The sequence below is a fragment of the Pimephales promelas genome, chromosome 17, assembly GCF_988280905.1.
Source record: "Pimephales promelas chromosome 17, fPimPro1.hap1.1, whole genome shotgun sequence".
In the NCBI taxonomy this organism is placed as follows: Eukaryota; Metazoa; Chordata; class Actinopteri; order Cypriniformes; family Leuciscidae; genus Pimephales; species Pimephales promelas.
The window spans coordinates 28,823,424-28,843,785 of record NC_142785.1 but is presented as its reverse complement, the minus strand read 5'-3'; the positions used below and the strand labels follow the sequence as shown (position 1 = coordinate 28,843,785).

At 40.5% G+C, this 20,362-nt stretch overlaps 2 protein-coding genes across 2 annotated transcripts; both read right to left on the bottom strand.

Moving 5' to 3' along the window:
- Positions 1–680: 680 nt before the first annotated feature.
- LOC120474823 (uromodulin) lies at positions 681–1,427 on the bottom strand. The gene is given in 4 exon segments (XM_089121916.1): positions 681–921; positions 1,020–1,091; positions 1,093–1,136; positions 1,276–1,427. Coding segments are annotated over 4 exon segments (504 nt in total). The 5' UTR covers positions 1,423–1,427.
- Positions 1,428–2,650: 1,223 nt separating this feature from the next.
- Positions 2,651–20,361, bottom strand: LOC148971534 (alpha-tectorin). The gene is made up of 35 exons (XM_089122344.1): positions 20,279–20,361; positions 20,055–20,201; positions 19,389–19,968; positions 18,717–19,300; positions 18,038–18,602; positions 17,348–17,952; positions 16,560–17,112; positions 16,244–16,440; positions 15,999–16,134; positions 15,845–15,892; positions 13,820–13,867; positions 13,613–13,734; positions 11,488–11,766; positions 11,233–11,328; positions 10,994–11,147; positions 10,570–10,823; positions 10,346–10,492; positions 9,680–10,259; positions 9,008–9,591; positions 8,329–8,893; positions 7,639–8,243; positions 6,844–7,396; positions 6,528–6,724; positions 6,283–6,418; positions 6,129–6,176; positions 5,671–5,724; positions 5,410–5,463; positions 5,152–5,199; positions 4,723–4,833; positions 4,443–4,627; positions 4,184–4,338; positions 3,848–4,093; positions 3,472–3,634; positions 3,100–3,202; positions 2,651–2,904 (listed from the first exon to the last, which is right to left on the bottom strand). The coding sequence occupies exons 2-35, from the start codon at positions 20,118–20,120 to the stop codon at positions 2,804–2,806; spliced, it is 8,922 nt and encodes a 2,973-aa protein (XP_088978470.1). The 5' UTR covers positions 20,121–20,201; positions 20,279–20,361; the 3' UTR covers positions 2,651–2,803.
- Between the last annotated feature and the right edge of the window lies 1 nt (position 20,362).

Genomic DNA, 20,362 nt, shown 5'->3' with positions numbered 1-20,362 from the left:
CCGTAACAAATTAATAAATTTCTGTCCAAATATCACTTCTGTCACAAAATATGGAACCTTGAGACTCAGACCTTTCTGACAATGTGTTTTGTCAAGATTAGAAAAGGTTTTGATCATAAATTATTTATGATGGGTAAAAAAAAAAAAAAAAAAAAAAAAGATCCTGTTGTTCTACCACAGTTGACGGTGTGTTTCTTGAAACATAAAAACCTAAAATGCAATTATATGACTATATTTAGCTTCTTTTTTTTAATGCAGAAAGAATCTAATATCTTTGGTTTTGTTAGTTTTAGTTATTTGTGTTATTTATTTTTGTTAAAATGAAAATCTGAAATATTTAATGGCATTCAAAAAATAAAGAAGATTCAATATACAAAAATATTTTGATTATGTTTTTAAATAAATTAGTATTATAGTTCATATTTTCTGATTTTCATTTTTAGTGTATGAATTCTGGTACTATTTTTTTTACCTTTAAGTGACATGCATATCAACCATTTGGTTGTGGCCAATATATATATATATATATATATATATGGGATGTGTTGAAAAAAAATACATTGAGTATGGTTGCTAGCAACATAAGGAGATAAGAAATGCAAACAAAAAAAATGTCCATCACTTTTTTTTCTTGGTGAGGACTTTAAAGGTTAAAATATAATATTAAAATAACACATGGCTTACATGTCAACGATGAGGTCCCAGCGGAGAGAGTAATGAGGATCATTCACAGGTGTAGTGTCAATCACTGAGGCAAACTGACGGCTGTCAACTCCATCAACTCGAATTTCCACAAAAATACGGCTGTCCAGCTCTGCGTTCACACTACCAGTGAAGGATTGGGTGAATTCAGCATCCATATAATGAATCATCCTGACCCGATATGTCCCTTGACCAGCAGGAAGGATCCTGTGCACAGTGCTGTTGAAAGTTAAATAAACAAATAATTTTAAAGCAATTTAGAGACTCCTGGTTTTATGCATGTGTTGAGAATTTATCTATTCTTATGCTAGTCCCACCTCTCCAGAGGGTTGATGTCCACGGAGAGTGACCGGGTTTGTGAGTACACACAGCTGAAGTGGACCCTCAGATTCCCCTGAAATAAAGTTATCATAGATTAAGTGGGTGCCATTGGCCTGTTGGAACATTTTGTTTGAAATTTGTATTTTGTACTTTAAATAATAGCTAATAATTATATATAATTATATATATATATATATATATATGGATTAGTTGTACTTTTGACCATTTGAGCATGTATGCAATGATTCCTACCTCAAGACTTGTACCACTGATGTGGTCGTTGTCAAAATAGAACTCCACTCTGCCATTCCGGACTGTTCCTCTGCACTTGGGGTCATTGAGGTGCAAGATGCCAGAAGGAAAACCAGCCTCAAAAAGCTGACAGCGAGACAGAGACATGGAGCCAGAGCCGCTTTCACGGGTTTCAGAGAAATCTGAGAGAGAGAAAAGTCAAGAGAATGTCAGCTGTGATCAAAAACAAAAATATAATAAATGATGAACATAGAGAGCCTGGCCCAAAGAAAGAAAGAAAAAAAAAAAAACACTGTTTGGATTTAAGAGTGAAAATAACTGTTGGGAATTTCATTTTCACACATGACCACATGATGGTTTTGATGTATCTTGACATTGTCATCTTGGAATATGACCATGATGCGTCTTCCCACATGGTTGTTTAAGAAATGAAAAACTAAACATTCCATTAATTAGGGTTAAAAGAACTATTGCCAAACATTTAACATGTTAGAAAAATAAAAATCACTGTAATAATGATCCAATCATAGACTCTTAAGCATCTACCTATTTAAAGGGATAGTTCACCCCAAAATGAAAATTCTGTCTACTCACCCTCATGTTGTTCCAACACCGTAAGACTTTCGTTCATCTTCGGAACACAAATTAAGATATTTTTGATGAAACCTGAGAGCTCGATCACTCCTCCACAGTGGCTCAATCTTAAGTTTATCAAGCGACGAGAATACTCTTTGTGCGCAAAAAAAAAAAAAAAATAATAATAATAATGACTTTATTCAACTATTCATTTCCTTCTCTGTGGGCCGTGAGATTTGACGTAGTGAAACTACGCAAAGCTTCTAGGTTGTCATGATTGGTCGACACTGGTCATGACTGACTACCCCCACCACACACACACACACACACACACACACACACACAGAGTACATTACAAATATGCAACTAAAACCAAAGAGAAAAAATACAAGGAAAATCAGTTTATCACATTGTTATACTTTATAAGACTCGATTATAAAAATTATTTGATTTATAAATGATTACTCTGTCAAATTAAAAGTTGATCAGCACTATCACATTCATTCAAAAAGATATAAGACTAGACTAGTAATGATTAGATAAAGAGATACTTTGTGTGTGCAAAAAAACAAATAAATAAAAAAAAATAATGACTTTATTCAACTATTCATTTCCTTCTCCGTGGGCCGTGAGATTTCACGTAGTGAAATTGTGCAAAGCTTCTAGGTTGTACGTCACACGTAGGCTCATGATTGGTCGACACTGGTCATGACTGACCACCCCCACCACACACACACACACAGAGTAAATTACAAATATGTAACTAAAACCAAAGAGAAAAAAATACAAGGAAAATCCATTTATCACATTGTTATACTTTATTAGACTCGATTACAAAAATTATTTGATTGTCAGATTAAAAGTCGATCAGCAGAATCACATTCATTCAAAAAGATATAAGACTAGACTAGTATTGATTAGATAAAAGTATGGTGATTCTTAGGAACATATTCTAAAAGCATATCAGAACACAAAGAGATACAAGTAATATAGTCAGAGAACCACACAGCCATGGAGCCTTGGATACTTGCACTTGGCGTGGCACCTGTGTATCTGTGAACAGAGAATACACAGCTGTCAGTTGATTGGTCAAGCTGATGTTTCAGTTAACAGCACTGAGAGATGTTTTACTGTTTGTATCATTCCTCTGCATCCACTGTGTTCCAGACCAATGCGGAACTACAACACACTTGCTCATTTGATATTCAGATATGAACAATATACATTTTTTCTTGTTTTATAAGTCACCTTTGTTACTGTCAGACCAAATCAATGGACCCATAGATATGGAAGCACTGTCATGGAAGTCCACAGATCTGCCCTCTCTATGGTGGTGTTCAGAGTCACAGTGCTAAAATAGAGATGAAAAGACAACCAAGTTGTGTCAACCAACGGGTCAAGGTTCTGCTGGTTAGCATGGCCCCATAAGGCCCTCTACTGGAAGATGTTGTAACTGCTGTATACAATTGGCATTTTTCACCATTGACGGGAGCTCAAATATATGCTTTTCTGTGTATTTACCTTTTACTTAAAGAAACTTGATAGATTTACAAATACCAACAACTGTATCCATGTCCATAAGAAAAAAATCTGAAAATACTTATGAATTCATAAACTCACCACTGAGCAGTGATTGTCTGTCTTAAGGCAAAGGTGAATACCGCAGTGCAGGTAAACCTTTGTGGAGTTTGCAGTGAAGATAAACATCTCAAAGGAGAAACGACTGGATGTGGAAACACCATTCTGCAGCAAGTCCACTGTATTGTCATCTGGATTGGGACACCTGAGCATTTTGGGACAGTATAATAACGATATTAAAAAGACAATAATAAAATGGCTAGGTTTGATAAGGTCTGGAATGACAAGAGGGTACGTAAGTAATAAAAATGTCATTGGTTTTGATCCCAAGTATTTTGAAGAGTAATGAATGTCATTTTTTTTCTGGCAAAATACAAATAGCAAGTGCTAAGGAAAGGAAACAAACAAACTGACTTACATGCCAACGATGAGGTCCCAGCGGACAGAGTAATGAGGATCATTCACAGGTGTAGCCCAACATTTGTCAATCACTGAGGCAAACTGACGGCTGTCAACTCCATCAACACGAACTTCCACGAAAATACGTCTGTCCAGCTCCGCGTTCACACTACCAGTGAATGGATGGGTGAATTCAGCATCCTGATAGGGAATCATCCTGACCTGATATGTCCCTTGACCAGCGGGAAGGATCCTGTGTAAAATGCTGTTGAAAAAGTTTTACAAGAGATGCGTCAACTACAAATAAGAATATTTTAAATAGTTAGTCAGTAAGTAAGCTGAATTTAGTGCATACCTCTCCAGAGGGTTGATGTCCATGGTGAGTGTTTGGGTTTGTAAGTACACACAGCTGAAAGAAAGCTTCAGAATTCTCTTCCTGCTGATGAGATGTCCAACTGTGTCTGGCTCTCCCACAATAAAGTTCTCATAGATGAAGTGGGTGCCATTGGCCTGTAGGCACATATTATTTGAACATTTGGACATTAAAGGACTTTTTAAAGAATTATAAAAGAATTGCAAAAAAGGATTTGCTGTATGTATGCAAAGATTCCTACCACAAGACTTGTACCACAGATGTGGTCATTGTTGTCAAAATAGAACTCCACTCTGCCATTCCGGACTGTTCCTCTGCACTTGGGGTCATTGAGGTGCAAGATGCCAGAAGGAAAACCAGCCTCAAAAAGCTGACAGCGAGACAGAGACATGGAGCCAGAGCTGCTTTCACAGGTTTCAGAGAAATCTAAGAGAGATATATTCAAGAGAATGTCAGCTGTGATCAAAAACAAAAATGTAATCAATGATGAACGTATATTTATAATGCTGAATGAGTCCAACCAAAGGATCCATTCTGAGAACTGTGATGGTTGTCCTTGCAGAAACAGCCATAAACACCATGTTGCTCTTCACAGCGTTCATCCTCAGTGCAGTTGAGCTCAGAACAGCGGTCTGACAAACAGAGGAGAACCACAGGATTTATGACAATAACTCTGGGGTATATATACAAAACATATTTTGATTACATAACATCTTCCTTTATTAAACATAGAAATATTTGAAATAAAACATTCAACATTAAGATTTTTTATTTAATGTTCTAACTGTAAAGATAACACACACACACACACGCACACACACACACACACACACACACAGACCTGTGGCAATTTATGAAAAAAAAAGAGATCGAATCACTGATATCAGTTCACATGACATCATCTTTGTATTCATTGTTTTTTTTTTTTCCCCAAAATGTCCCAAAAATACCTGAGGGAAGGCTTGATCCGGTGGTGGTCATGTATGTGGTGCTCTCTTCTGAAAAAGGAAGAAAAAGCAATGCCTTTAGTGCACAATAGTTATCATCCACTTTTTTAGCAGCCTTAGTTCTCAAAGTACTTTTCCTATTAATTATCTCCATTGAAAATGGTTTTGAAAAAGATCTCCAAAAAACAAAGATCTTCCAGATCTTCTTCTAAACCAACACAACCACCTCTGAGACAAAATTTTAGAAAAGTATGAAAATACCTGAGGGACGGTATGTGGAAGATCTGGATGTGGTCATGAGTGTGGTGCTCTCTTCTGTAAAAGGAAGACAAAGCAATGCCTTTAATGCACAATAGTTATGATCCAGTTTTTCAGCAGCCTTAGTTCTCCAAGTACTTTTCCTATTAATTATCTCCATTGAAAATGGTTTTGAAAAAGATCTCCAATAGACCAAGATCTTCCAGATCTTCTTCTAAACCAAGGCCACCTCTGAGACAAAATATTAGAAAAGTATGAAAATACCTGAGGGACGGTATGTGGAAGATCTGGATGTGGTCATGAGTGTGGTGCTTTCTTCTGTGCAGAGAAAAAAAATATTATCTTTGCCATATTACATATTTGTCAGGTATGGGTGTGATGAAAGTAGCGAGGACTCAGTGCAGAGTTGATGGGCTTTTTAATGATAATAAAATCAAACAAAACAGGCAACAAAAACTGTGTTTTAGTGTAAAACACAAGCTGTGTGCTACTCAGCACAAGACAAAAACATGACATGAAAGTATGCGGCCGATGTAAACACGAACCGAGTGCTACAGGACATGACATAACACACGCAAACAGAGCGGCCCGATCGAACTCGAAACTGCATGCTCACGACAAGACAGAGCGCATGAAAATGAGCGAAAGCTCATCCTGTGCGCTCACAACAGAATATTATTAAATATTTGTGTTTTTTTTTTTCTAAATTGTTAGAAAAATACCTGAGGGAAGACTTGATCTGGTGGTGGTCATATGTGTGGTGCTCTCTTCTGTAAAGAGGAGTTTCCATTAAAAGATGGTGATCATCTACCCAAAGGCAAATGCTGATGTAATTAACAAAAGTTAATATAAGCGATATCAAAGATGTGCACTGACCATAGCAGCCCCGACGTCCACCTCTGACTGTACACTCCATAGTCGGTTGGCAAGATGAAGCAGAGCAGCGCATATCATTTGGAGCAAAACACTCACAGAGGTGAGAACATTCTAGATCCCAGAACTGCTCGCCAACCTATGAAATTATACCACAAAAGGTTGAGCGTTACATTTCCAGAACAGAGGACATGAATATGTTTGAAGAGTTGTATGTCTCTTTCTCAAAAAAGAGTTTCAATCCTCACATTAAAGTAGAATCCATCATAAACGCAGCCACATTGCTCCACCGGTACACAGCGTCCTCCACTCCTCACCAATCCATCATCACAGAAGCATCCCTCTGAACATGTGTGCTCACAACTAGCATCAATGCTGCTGGCGCAAGTGTGACCACAGTCTGTGCCACACAACTCATAGTGGCTGTTCTCTGAGCAGGTCATGGCTGGTAATGTAACAAACAAAATAATTAGACGTCAAGCATGTCATCTAAATGTTTACCATTTGTTCACAATAGAAACTAATGACACACTAAAGGAAATAACCGAAAATGATATCACTCACCACAGGATGTACTCTCTCTCCAGGGGTAGATAACAGCATTGTTAGATTGACAGGCACTCGCATAGGTTTGGATCGAGCGACATAGGACATCATTCCGGTTTCCAGAAAGGCACACATCAAACACACAGTCATTAAAGTAGGCTTCAGGATCTACATACACATGGCAGAAGCTAAATGGGCCCTCACTGGACCTGATGATGTCGCACAGGGAACGGGAAGTTGTCTCATCCTGACACAAAGGACAATTGTTTCCACACCCATCATTGCATGGCAGCTCATCCTCAACCTTCCAACTTGCCCCGAACTGGTCTGCTGAGCGTACCAGATCCCCAGAAGGCATCATGAAGTCATCGTTCATCTGGCCGTTAAAGTTGCCACAGAGGCCACACGTAACCCCGCTGTACTCTGCTGGTACAATGATGTTCACTGCCCAGGAGCCATAACTCACGCTGAAACCAAAGTCAGTTGATACAAATGTGTACTGTGCGCTGGAATAGACTGACACCAGTCCGGAGTCAAGCAGTATGGGAAGGTTTCTGGTCTCGCCATCAACCTGTTTGAAAAGAGAATAAAACCAATAGCTTAAAAGCCAAGCAGGCAATATTGCTTATAACTAAACCCTAAATTCTTTAAGGCTGGAATAGAAGCGCACTTCTGGGTGTGTATTAGAGGGTAACACAAGGCAGAAGAAAGTCTTTTGTGTTTTAAGAAAATCTCTGTTGTTGATCATGGCAAACATATTTTTATCCATCACAAATAAATAAAGGAAAATTACAGTGAGTAATGCTTGATTACCTCAACGGTAGAATGACCGTTCATGTCCTGTGACATGTGCACAAGATGCCCAGACACGTTGACAAAAACTTCAACAGTAATTGCCACCCGGAGTCCATGCCACGCCTCGTTCCTTGCATCCACCTGGAAATGTGGAAGCCCAATAGTGTCATTACATACTGTTGCTAGCACATAGCGGCATGTGCCCTGGAAGTCAAAGACGGATCCATCAAATGACATGTAGTGGGGGTCACCCGAAGCAGAGCAATGAGCATGTGGATGAGGATGGCAGCCATACTCGCCATCCAACACATGGCAGACCTCTTCTTCGCTGCAAGACGATGGTGTGCAATGAACATTTCCAGTGATTCCATCACAAACACACAAGAACTGACACTCTTCACCGTGCCAGAAACTCTCTCCAGCCTGCCGATAACGCCCAGAGTAGTGGCAACCACAACCCGTGGGGGGCACACAGTGATCTCCATTTAACACATTTCCATCATTACACTGGCATCCTTCCTGACACTGCAAGGCACACTGAAATGGAAATGAAAGGCTGGGGCAGGAAGCAGGACAGGACGTGCCACACACTTCATAATGGGTATTTGCCGGACAGGTGGATTCTGAAATTACAAAAGCATAAAAACTATGACACAATTCTTTAGCATATTGGAGCTTAATGAGAGTTTAAGGTGATCAGATGCTTACCGCAGTGGGTGAAACTTCTCCACTCTTCAACTGCAATGCCATTCTGTTGGCAAAGCAGCGTGTAACCTCGCAGAGCCTCACATAGGGCCATTCTGGAACCTTGAGTCTGCTCCAGCAATGTAATGCAATCTGCTATCCGCTGCTGAGGATCTAGTGTTCTGCTGCACTCAGCAAATGGTCCATCGTCCATAGCCATGATACCACATTGTTCATTGAACTGGCTACTGTTCTGATAATTTCCTGGTTCCCAGATGTCAGGTGGGTCCTCACAGTGGGCTGATAGGGATCCATCACGCCAACTGTCAGCAAACAGCTGCGTGTCATTCAAAAGGACAGCGTCTGGAGTGTAAAACTCATCAGCAATGTCTCCATTCAAGTTCCCACACAGACCCCCAAGTGTACCGTTGTATGTGCTTGGTGCTGTGACTCGGACAATGTGTGGCCAGTCGGCTCTCACGGTCACCCCAAAGTTTGTTTCCAAAACAAAACCCCTCACACTACTGTGATAGATGCGGATTTGACCAGAGCCAACAGTGACAGGCAGACCAACCATCTGTCCATCCACCTGAAGAGAATGATACACAGATCAACTTTTCCATTTAGCATATGAATTTGAAAACTAATGCAGTTATGCTCTTTTACTAAATAAACATTTAGTGACTTGATATTTTTGCCTAACCTTTACATTGCTGCCCTCTCCCATTTCAATGGCGACCTGGATTCCTTCTGCCTCAAACTTCAGGAACCTGGCAAAGTCATGAAGGCCCTTGGGTACTTTCTCCACTGTCAATACAAAGTGTGGTAGAGGGGATGGCCCCATCACTCTAACAAGGGTCAATCCGCAAGCTCCGTGGTATCTGAAACTCTGTCCATCAAAGGTATGATATGACCCTAGGTTTTCAACCGAACACGTAGCATAACCGATGGGTCTGCAGCCTCTCACACCATCATGGACTCCACACATCTCTGCTGGACCACACTGTTGATGATGACAGATCATTGACCTGCTGCTGCATACACACCGTCTCCCACAGTCGCCGTCCAACACAACTGACTGTCCTTCAGTGTAATAGAAGCCCTCGAAGGTGCAGCCACAGTTTGCTTCAGGCACACACTCTCCAGCACTGAGAATGTATCCAGGATCACATATACAGCTCTCCTGATTGGGCAAGGGACAGTTCATTGGGGCGGATGGATTATTGCACGTTGCAGGGCAGCCTGTTCCTTGAGGCTCAAAATGACTGTGTTGAGGGCATTGAATCTCTGGGAATGGCAGAAGAAAATAAAGAATACTAATTAGTCCCTGTAATCTTTTAGTTAGACAAATCATTCATCTCAACAAGATGCCTACCACAAAAGCCCTGCTGTCTCCACTGCCCAAGGTGTACACCCTGCTGTTGACACTGAGTAGCATACACATTGAGAGCCTGGCACAGAATGGGCTGGTACCCTCCTCCCAAGCAGACATCATAGACACAGTTCTCTATAAAGGTCTGTGGCACATGCACAGGGTGGCAAGAGGCGAACGGGCCGGCAACATCTCCTAAGATTCCACAGTGGTTGGTGTCGCTGTAAAGACTAATTTCATCAGTGGTACAAACAGCACAAGCCAGACCCGTGCACCTGACATTATGGCATTCAGGATCTGTGTCACTTTGAACTTTCCAACTGTTGGCAAAGTCCACATCTGAGCTCAAGATCTCCCCACTGGGTGAACGGAAGTCATCTTCAGGGCGCAGATTAAAGTTTCCACACAGACCGCAGGTGGCGTTAAGGTAGTCATAAGGTACAGAGATGCTGACGTAGCTGTATGCATCATATGTAACAACCAGACCAAAGTCTGTGCTAATGGCCAAAGAAAAACCTGACCGATAGACCTGAATGGAGCCATTGCGGAGGGCAAAGGGTGTTGCTGCAAAGCTTCCATTAACCTGGACAATGTTAAAAAATGGAAAATTAGGAATTTGTACAGAAGGCTGCATTCAAATGAGAATTAAAGCAGAATTGTCATACTAACCTTCGCGTCATTATAGTGATCTTTTACCAGTTCAATTACTTCGTCATAGACAAACACCCTGACCATCCGTGTCCATGACACATGTGTGCTGCCCCGATGCTCATTTTTGCCCTCAATGCGATAGTATGGCAAGCCGTTGCCACAAGCCTAAATAATTCAAGGATTAATGAGTTGTTTCATACCTTTTATACTATAAACAGAAAGCCATATATAGAAAGACTAACCTCAGACAGAACATAAGTGCAGGTCCCTTGGAAGTGAAAAACTTGATAATCAAAGGTGTAGTAGTGAGGGTCACCGGAGATGGTACAGGTTTTTCGTTGAATGTTCTGGCAAGAGTATTGGAAGGCAGCTGGACGGCAGGCTTGGGAATAACTGCAGGGCTCATGGCTACACTGGAGGCCGCTGCTGGTACAGGTGCATCTCTGCTGACAGGTGCCATCACTCCAGAAAGAGTCCCCAAGTTGCACTGGAATACCTACAGCATAACAGGTTTACATGGCTTTTAACTCAAAACTACTGGATGTTTAGGGAATACATATCTAAAAATAATCTACAATACTGGTTAAATTGGCAACTGAATGCCAAATAATTTATTCAGTCTAGGATCACATCAATGGGAGAAATAAAAAAATAAAAAAAAATTACCATTAAATTGACAACCCCGTGATCCATGATCTGTTCTGAAGGCCCATCTGCCTGACACATTGACATTACTGCTGTATGTTAAGCTTGTGATGTTACTCTGTAGCGATCCAGTAATTGAGAAATGGTATCTGGAGTTGATGGTGTCATAACCAGCCTGTGGAAAATTAGGACAAGGCTTTCAGCATCTTATTTATATAGTCTCCTAGATCTATGCTTTTTATTTCCCATGTTGTGCACACCTGTACATATCGTTGAGCTGGTGCAATTGTTCCAAAATTAATTAAAACAAATGAGAAATGGCCATCTGAAATCAATACCACTTGAAAAGATGTTTCCTGAAAAAAGACAACAATAAAAATAAAGTGCTGACCAACAAAAGTTTTCTGAATGTCACAAAAAATATACCCAGTTATGTTTGCTTCATGATGTTCAATCATTTTATTACATTTGTCATTTCACAAGAACAGAAAGAATTTATAAAACTGGTTTCTTACTGTTCCTGATTGAGGGAAATATGCAACTCTGTCCCATGTTGCAACAAAGACCCACGTAGCAGAAAAGCTCAGGTCAGGGAAGTATTGGTCAATGTCCTGTGTGGCCTCTGTAAGGACACTGCCAGAGGTGTACTGACTATAAGAAATTACACCATTGCCACGATTATCAATATCTGTCCAGAATGGAGCGATGATGTCTCTTGCACCATAACTTGGAAACTGGTATGGACTCCAGCTGCTAAACGGCCCATCAAAAGTCAGGTGTCCATTGTTGTTGACCTGAAAGAGTTAAAGATTTCTTATCATACACCCTTTCTGGTAACACTTTAGAATATTGTCCCTTCATTAATGAATAAATAAGTAACACACTATTAACATTCTAGTAACTACTATTAACTAACTAGAAATTCTGATTAACAAATTAGTATAAGTAATAGCGCTCAGTTGAATGTGGCATTTCACCATTAGCTAATCAGTAACTACCTCACTGAGGAATACTTACTAAGAGTGGTAACACTTTATTTCGATAGTCCACTTTAGACATTTTACTAATTGTAAGTAACTTTTCAACTACAGTGGTATGAATAAGTTTTGGCACCCATGCTAAAGTTGCCTAAAAAGAGGAATAAAAAATCATCTTTTGGATATTGATCTTAATGCCTTAATTAGAAAAATGAGGAAAAGTCCAACCTTTAAGGACACCAATTTTCTTTGTGAATGAATAATGCATCATAAATAAATAAATGTTTTTCCTTAAAATACAGGGTGCATAAGTCATGGCACCCCTGTGTTAAATTCACATAGAGTCAGGCAGATTTTTATTTTTAAAAGCCAGTAATTTCATGGATCCAGGATAATATGCATCCTGATAAAGTTCCCTTGGCCTTTGGGATTAAAATAGACCCACATCATCACACACCATTCACAATGCCTAGAGATTGGCATGGTTTTACTTCAGTTAGCCTAATAGCTGGTTTGATTTGCATTGAAAGATGATCTTCTGGAAAGTACCCCATGCCAATCTCTAGGTGTGGTGGAAGGTGTGTGATGATGTGTGGATATTTTAATTCCAAAGGCCAAGGGAACTTTATCAGGATGCATATTATCCTGGATCCATGAAATTACTGGCTTTTAAAAATAAAAATCTGCCTGACTCTATGTGAATTTAACATAGGGGTGCCATGACTTATGCACCCTGTATTTTAAAGAAAAAAACATTTATTTATTTATGATACATTATTCATTCACAAAGAAAATTGGTGTCCTTAAAGGTTGGAGTTTTCCTCATTTTTCTAATTAAGGCATTAAGATCAATATCCAAAATATGATTTTTTATTCCTCTTTTTAGGCAACTTTAGCATGGGTGCCAAAACTTATTCATACCACTGTATAGGCTATGTCAACTAACTCTCATTAGAGTATTAGTAGACTGTCTACTTAACATCTGCTAATAATTTATTTTGTTGGTCCCCCAACAAACATTCAACTGACTTTAAGTAAGTTGGCGAGTACAAGTCAACTTATTCTCCTAACCCAAAGCCTAACACCTAACCATAATAACCTCAGTCTACTGACAGTCTACTATAGTATACTAATACTCTAATGAGAGTTAGTTGACATGTAGTTTAAAAGTTACTTATAATTAGTAGAACGTCTAAAGTGACTATCGAAATAAAGTGTAACCCTAGGAACTATATATAGGTTCATAATTAATAATGCATAATAATAAAAAAAGGTAATGGTAAACCATTAGCAATTAATCAAGTGTTACTACATCTTTCTAAAGGAACTACTCATAATGTGGATCAGTGCTACCAAGTGAAAAGCTTGATAACTACCTAATATCGACTGAAGTCATTGTAAGCATTTGGATAGTAATGACTCAAGTGTTACTACATCTTTCTAAAGGAACCACTAATTATTTGGATCAGTGTTACCAAATCTAAAGTGTTACCAAAAGAGATAATACATACAATTAAATAAATAAATAAAATTGAGCATTCAGAAGTCATTAGTAATAGAAAGAAAAAATGCAATGAATGGTTATTTCCTCACAGGTGACCTCCATATTGAGACCATAATCACAAATGAAAAAATTACACTGATACATATTACACTGACTTACATATATTCGGCTATATGTTTGTCCAAAAAATATGAACTGTTGCAGAAGGTAGATCACAGATGAACTCCCATCATCAGAGCGACCATTCTCGGTGTCACCAGCTCCAAATGGATAAAACACAGCTGTGGGAATTTATGGGGGATATCAGTTCAAATGATTTCACCTTTGCATTAACTGTCTTTTTTCTACAAGTTCTTTCAAAAATACCTGGGGGAATGCTTGAGCTGGTGGAGGTTATGTATGTGCTGCTCTGTTCTGTAGAGAGAAAAAGATTTTTACCACATTACATGCCAACTCTGACATCTCTATAGAGCACAACAATGATTATCATTTGCACCCTTTCTCCCCAAACTATTTTTTTTAATTTAATTTATCCACAAGAATTTGAAAGAGTTCTTCAATAAAGAGTTCTGAACAAAGTCAAACTCCTCGGAGACAAATCACAACATTACAAACTTTGACTGAAAAAAGGTATGTGAAAATATGGGAAAGACAAGAGTACAAGAATGTGCACTATACAGTACATCTTATGATGAAATTTACTACAGTCCCATAAAGCATTGAAAGTGACAATTATATAACTATTTCAGTAACATCAGCAGTTATAAGTATAAAAACAATGAATTTTAAATAGATTAAAATTAATAATATATACACAAATATATAAAAAGTTGGAAAAAGCAAGTACTCGATTTCACAATGCTGCATGGGCTGAGCAGTCACTGCACATCTCTTTCACCTTGATTGTTTGCTTTGATCTTTTGATTTGTGGATTTTTTTCTTTTAAGTATTATGGGCAGTGTAGTTCTTTATCTGGAATTAACACTAAATAGGACATTCCAGCAACGTATGGCTTGATAAGTACCATTCACTCTACCACTGACTGAAAAAAAACCCCTCAAAAGCTCATGGTGTACCTGTCTTGAACGATTTATAAAGATTTTTTTTAATCAAAAATCAAGCTCCAAATGGATCAAATAGACCTGTGAGAATGTATGAGTAAAAAAACCCCTCAAATATCATCACTGATATCACATTTTTTCTAAATTGTTACAAAAATACCTGAGGGAAGACTTGATCTGGATGTGGTCATGAGTGTGGTGCTTTCTTCTGTACAGAGAAAAAAGAATTATCTTTGCCATATTACATATTTGTCAGGTATGGGTGTGATGAAAGTAGCGAGGACTCAGTGCAGAGTTCATGGGCTTTTTAATGATAATAAAATCAAACAAAACAGACAACAAAAACTGTGTTTTAGTGTAAAACACAAGCTGTGTGCTACTCAGCACAAGACAAAAACATGACATGAGAGCATGTGGCCGATGTAAACACGAACCGCGTGCTACAGGACATGACATAACACACGCAAACAGAGCGGCCCGATCGAACTCGAAACCGCATGCTCACGGGACAAGACAGAGCGCATGAAAACGAGCGAAAGCTCATCCTGTGCGCTCACAACAGAATATTATTACATATTTGTATTTTTGTTTTCTAAATTGTAACAAAAATACCTGAGGGAAGACTTGATCCAGTGGTCGTCATGTCTGTGGTGCTCTCTTCTGTAAAAGGAAGACAAAGCAATGCCTTTAGTGCACAATAGTGATCAGCCACTTTTTCAGCAGCCTTAGTTCTCAAAGTACTTTTTCTATTAATTATCTCTATTGAAAATGGTTTTGAAAAAGATCTCCAATAGACCAAGATCTTCCAGATCTTCTTCTAAACCAAGGCCACCTCTGAGACAAAATATTAGACAAGTATGAAAATACCTAAGGGAAGGTATGTGGAAGATCTGGATGTGGTCATGAGTGTAGTGCTTTCGTCTGTGCAGAGAAAAAAAAACAATATTATCTTTGCCATATTACATATTTGTCAGGTATGGGTGTGATGAAAGTAGCGAGGACTCAGTGCAGAGTTGATGGGCTTTTTAATGATAATAAAATCAAACAAAACAGACAACAAAAACTGTGTTTTAGTGTAAAACACAAGCTGTGTGCTACTCAGCACAAGACAAAAACATGACATGAAAGCATGCGGCCGATGTAAACACGAACCGAGTGCTACAGGACATGACATAACACACGCAAACAGAGCGGCCCGATCGAACTCGAAACCGCATGCTCACGACAAGACAGAGCGCATGAAAATGAGCGAAAGCTCATCCTGTGCGCTCACAACAGAATATTATTACATATTTGTGTTTTTTCTTTTTCTAAATTGTAACAAAAATACCTGAGGGAAGACTTGATCTGGTGGTGGTCATATGTGTGGTGCTCTCTTCTGTAAAGAGGAGTTTCCATTAAAAGATGGTGATCATCTACCCAAAGGCAAATGCTGATGTAATTAACAAAAGTTAATATAAGCGATATCACAGATGTGCACTGACCATAGCAGCCCCGACGTCCACCTCTGACTGTACACTCCATAGTCGGTTGGCAAGATGAAGCAGAGCAGCGCATATCATTTGGAGCAAAACACTCACAGAGGTGAAAACATTCTAGATCCCAGAACTGCTCGCCAACCTATGAAATCATACCACAAAAGGCTGAGCGTTATATTTCCAGAACAGAGGACATGAATATGTTTGAAGAGTTGTATGTCTCTTTCTCAAAAAAGAGTTTCAATCCTCACATTAAAGTAGAATCCATCATAAACGCAGCCACATTGCTCCACCGGTACACAGCGTCCTCCACTCCTCACCAATCCATCATCACAGAAGCATCCCTCTGAACATGTGTGCTCACAACTAGCATCAATGCTGCTGGCGCAAGTGTGACCACAGTCTGTGCCACACAACTCATAGTGGCTGTTCTCTGAGCAGGTCATGGCTGGTAATGTAACAAACAAAATAATTAGACGTCAAGCATGTCATCTAAATGTTTACCATTTGTTCACAATAGAAACTAATGACACACTAAAGGAAATAACCGAATATGATATCACTCACCACAGGATGTACTCTCTCTCCAGGGGTAGATAACAGCATTGTTAGATTGACAGGCACTCGCATAGGTTTGGATCGAGCGACATAGGACATCATTCCGGTTTCCAGAAAGGCACACATCAAACACACAGTCATTAAAGTAGGCTTCAGGATCTACATACACATGGCAGAAGCTAAATGGGCCCTCACTGGACCTGATGATGTCGCACAGGGAACGGGAAGTTGTCTCATCCTGACACAAAGGGCAATTGTTTCCACACCCATCATTGCATGGCAGCTCATCCTCAACCTTCCAACTTGCCCCAAACTGGTCTGCTGAGCGTACCAGATCCCCAGAAGGCATCATGAAGTCATCGTTCATCTGGCCGTTAAAGTTGCCACAGAGGCCACACGTAACCCCGCTGTACTCTGCTGGTACAATGATGTTCACTGCCCAGGAGCCATAACTCACACTGAAACCAAAGTCAGTTGATACAAATGTGTACTGTGCGCTGGAATAGACTGACACCCGACCGGAGTCAAGCAGTATGGGAAGGTTTCTGGTCTCGCCATCAACCTGTTTGAAAAGAGAATAAAACCAGTAGCTTATTAAAAGCCAAGCAGGCAATATCGCTTATAACTAAACACTAAATATATTCAGACTAGAATAGAAGCGCACTTCTGGGTGTGTTCTAGAGAGTAATACAAAGTCTTTTGTGTTTTAAGAAAATCTCTGTTGTTGATCATGGCAAATATATTTTTATCCATCACAAATAAATAAAGGAAAATTACAGTGAGTAATGCTTGATTACCTCAACGGTAGAATGACCGTTCATGTCCTGTGACATGTGCACAAGATGCCCAGACACGTTGACAAAAACTTCAACAGTAATTGCCACCCGGAGTCCATGCCACGCCTCGTTCCTTGCATCCACCTGGAAATATGGAAGCCCAATAGTGTCATTACATACTGTTGCTAGCACATAGCGGCATGTGCCCTGGAAGTCAAAGACGGATCCATCAAATGACATGTAGTGGGGGTCACCCGAAGCAGAGCAACGAGCACGTGGATGAGGATGGCAGCCATACTCGCCATCCAACACATGGCAGACCTCTTCTTCGCTGCAAGACGATGGTGTGCAATGAACATTTCCAGTGATTCCATCACAAACACACAAGAACTGACACTCTTCACCATGCCAGAAACTCTCTCCAGCCTGCCGATAACGCCCAGAGTAGTGGCAACCACAACCCGTGGGGGGCACACAGTGATCTCCATTTAACACATTTCCATCATTACACTGGCATCCTTCCTGACACTGCAAGGCACACTGAAATGGAAATGAAAGGCTGGGGCAGGAAGCAGGACAGGACGTGCCACACACTTCATAATGGGTATTTGCCGGACAGGTGGATTCTGAAATTACAAAAGCATAAAAACTATGACACAATTCTTTAGCATATTGGAGCTTAATGAGAGTTTAAGGTGATCAGATGCTTACCGCAGTGGGTGAAACTTCTCCACTCTTCAACTGCAATGCCATTCTGTTGGCAAAGCAGCGTGTAACCTCGCAGAGCCTCACATAGGGCCATTCTGGAACCTTGAGTCTGCTCCAGCAATGTAATGCAATCTGCTATCCGCTGCTGAGGATCTAGTGTTCTGCTGCACTCAGCAAATGGTCCATCGTCCATAGCCATGATACCACATTGTTCATTGAACTGGCTACTGTTCTGATAATTTCCTGGTTCCCAGATGTCAGGTGGGTCCTCACAGTGGGCTGATAGGGATCCATCACGCCAACTGTCAGCAAACAGCTGCGTGTCATTCAAAAGGACAGCGTCTGGAGTGTAAAACTCATCAGCAATGTCTCCATTCAAGTTCCCACACAGACCCCCAAGTGTACCGTTGTATGTGCTTGGTGCTGTGACTCGGACAATGTGTGGCCAGTCGGCTCTCACGGTCACCCCAAAGTTTGTTTCCAAAACAAAACCCCTCACACTACTGTGATAGATGCGGATTTGACCAGAGCCAACAGTGACAGGCAGACCAACCATCTGTCCATCCACCTGAAGAGAATGATACACAGATCAACTTTTCCATTTAGCATATGAATTTGAAAACTAATGCAGTTATGCTCTTTTACTAAATAAACATTTAGTGACTTGATATTTTTGCCTAACCTTTACATTGCTGCCCTCTCCCATTTCAATGGCGACCTGGATTCCTTCTGCCTCAAACTTCAGGAACCTGGCAAAGTCATGAAGGCCCTTGGGTACTTTCTCCACTGTCAATACAAAGTGTGGTAGAGGGGATGGCCCCATCACTCTAACAAGGGTCAATCCGCAAGCTCCGTGGTATCTGAAACTCTGTCCATCAAAGGTATGATATGACCCTAGGTTTTCAACCGAACACGTAGCATAACCGATGGGTCTGCAGCCTCTCACACCATCATGGACTCCACACATCTCTGCTGGACCACACTGTTGATGATGACAGATCATTGACCTGCTGCTGCATACACACCGTCTCCCACAGTCACCGTCCAACACAACTGACTGTCCTTCAGTGTAATAGAAGCCCTCGAAGGTGCAGCCACAGTTTGCTTCAGGCACACACTCTCCAGCACTGAGAATGTATCCAGGATCACATATACAGCTCTCCTGATTGGGCAAGGGACAGTTCATTGGGGCGGATGGATTATTGCACGTTGCAGGGCAGCCTGTTCCTTGAGGCTCAAAATGACTGTGTTGAGGGCATTGAATCTCTGGGAATGGCAGAAGAAAATAAAGAATACTAATTAGTCCCTGTAATCTTTTAGTTAGACAAATCATTCATCTCAACAAGATGCCTACCACAAAAGCCCTGCTGTCTCCACTGCCCAAGGTGTACACCCTGCTGTTGACACTGAGTAGCATACACATTGAGAGCCTGGCACAGAATGGGCTGGTACCCTCCTCCCAAGCAGACATCATAGACACAGTTCTCTATAAAGGTCTGTGGCACATGCACAGGGTGGCAAGAGGCGAACGGGCCGGCAACATCTCCTAAGATTCCACAGTGGTTGGTGTCGCTGTAAAGACTATTTTCATCAGTGGTACAAACAGCACAAGCCAGACCCGTGCACCTGACATTATGGCATTCAGGATCTGTGTCACTTTGAACTTTCCAACTGTTGGCAAAGTCCACATCTGAGCTCAAGATCTCCCCACTGGGTGAACGGAAGTCATCTTCAGGGCGCAGATTAAAGTTTCCACACAGACCGCAGGTGGCGTTAAGGTAGTCATAAGGTACAGAGATGCTGACGTAGCTGTATGCATCATATGTAACAACCAGACCAAAGTCTGTGCTAATGGCCAAAGAAAAACCTGACCGATAGACCTGAATGGAGCCATTGCGGAGGGCAAAGGGTGTTGCTGCAAAGCTTCCATTAACCTGGACAATGTTAAAAAATGGAAAATTAGGAATTTGTACAGAAGGCTGCATTCAAATGAGAATTAAAGCAGAATGGTCAAACTAACCTTTGCGTCATTATAGTGATCTTTGACCAGTTCAATTACTTCGTCATAGACAAACACTCTGACCATCCGTGTCCATGACACATGTGTGCTGCCCCGATGCTCATTTTTGCCCTCAATGCGATAGTATGGCAAACCGTTGCCACAAGCCTAAATAATTCAAGGATTAATGAGTTGTTTCATACCTTTTATACTATAAACAGAAAGCCATATATAGAAAGACTAACCTCAGACAGAACATAAGTGCAGGTCCCTTGGAAGTGAAAAACTTGATAATCAAAGGTGTAGTAGTGAGGGTCACCGGAGACGGT

Bases quoted from the DNA above. Each gene is read 5' to 3' on its own strand.
- LOC148971534 (XM_089122344.1), bottom strand. From the start codon at position 20,120: ATGGTCAGAGTGTTTGTCTATGACGAAGTAATTGAACTGGTCAAAGAT. The intron at 17,113-17,347 runs GTAATCAAGCAT...CTTTTCAAACAG, and splicing joins ACGGTCATTCTACCGTTGAG to GTTGATGGCGAGACCAGAAA. The intron at 11,148-11,232 runs GTGTGCACAACA...AATTTTCCACAG, and splicing joins CAGCTCAACGATATGTACAG to GCTGGTTATGACACCATCAA.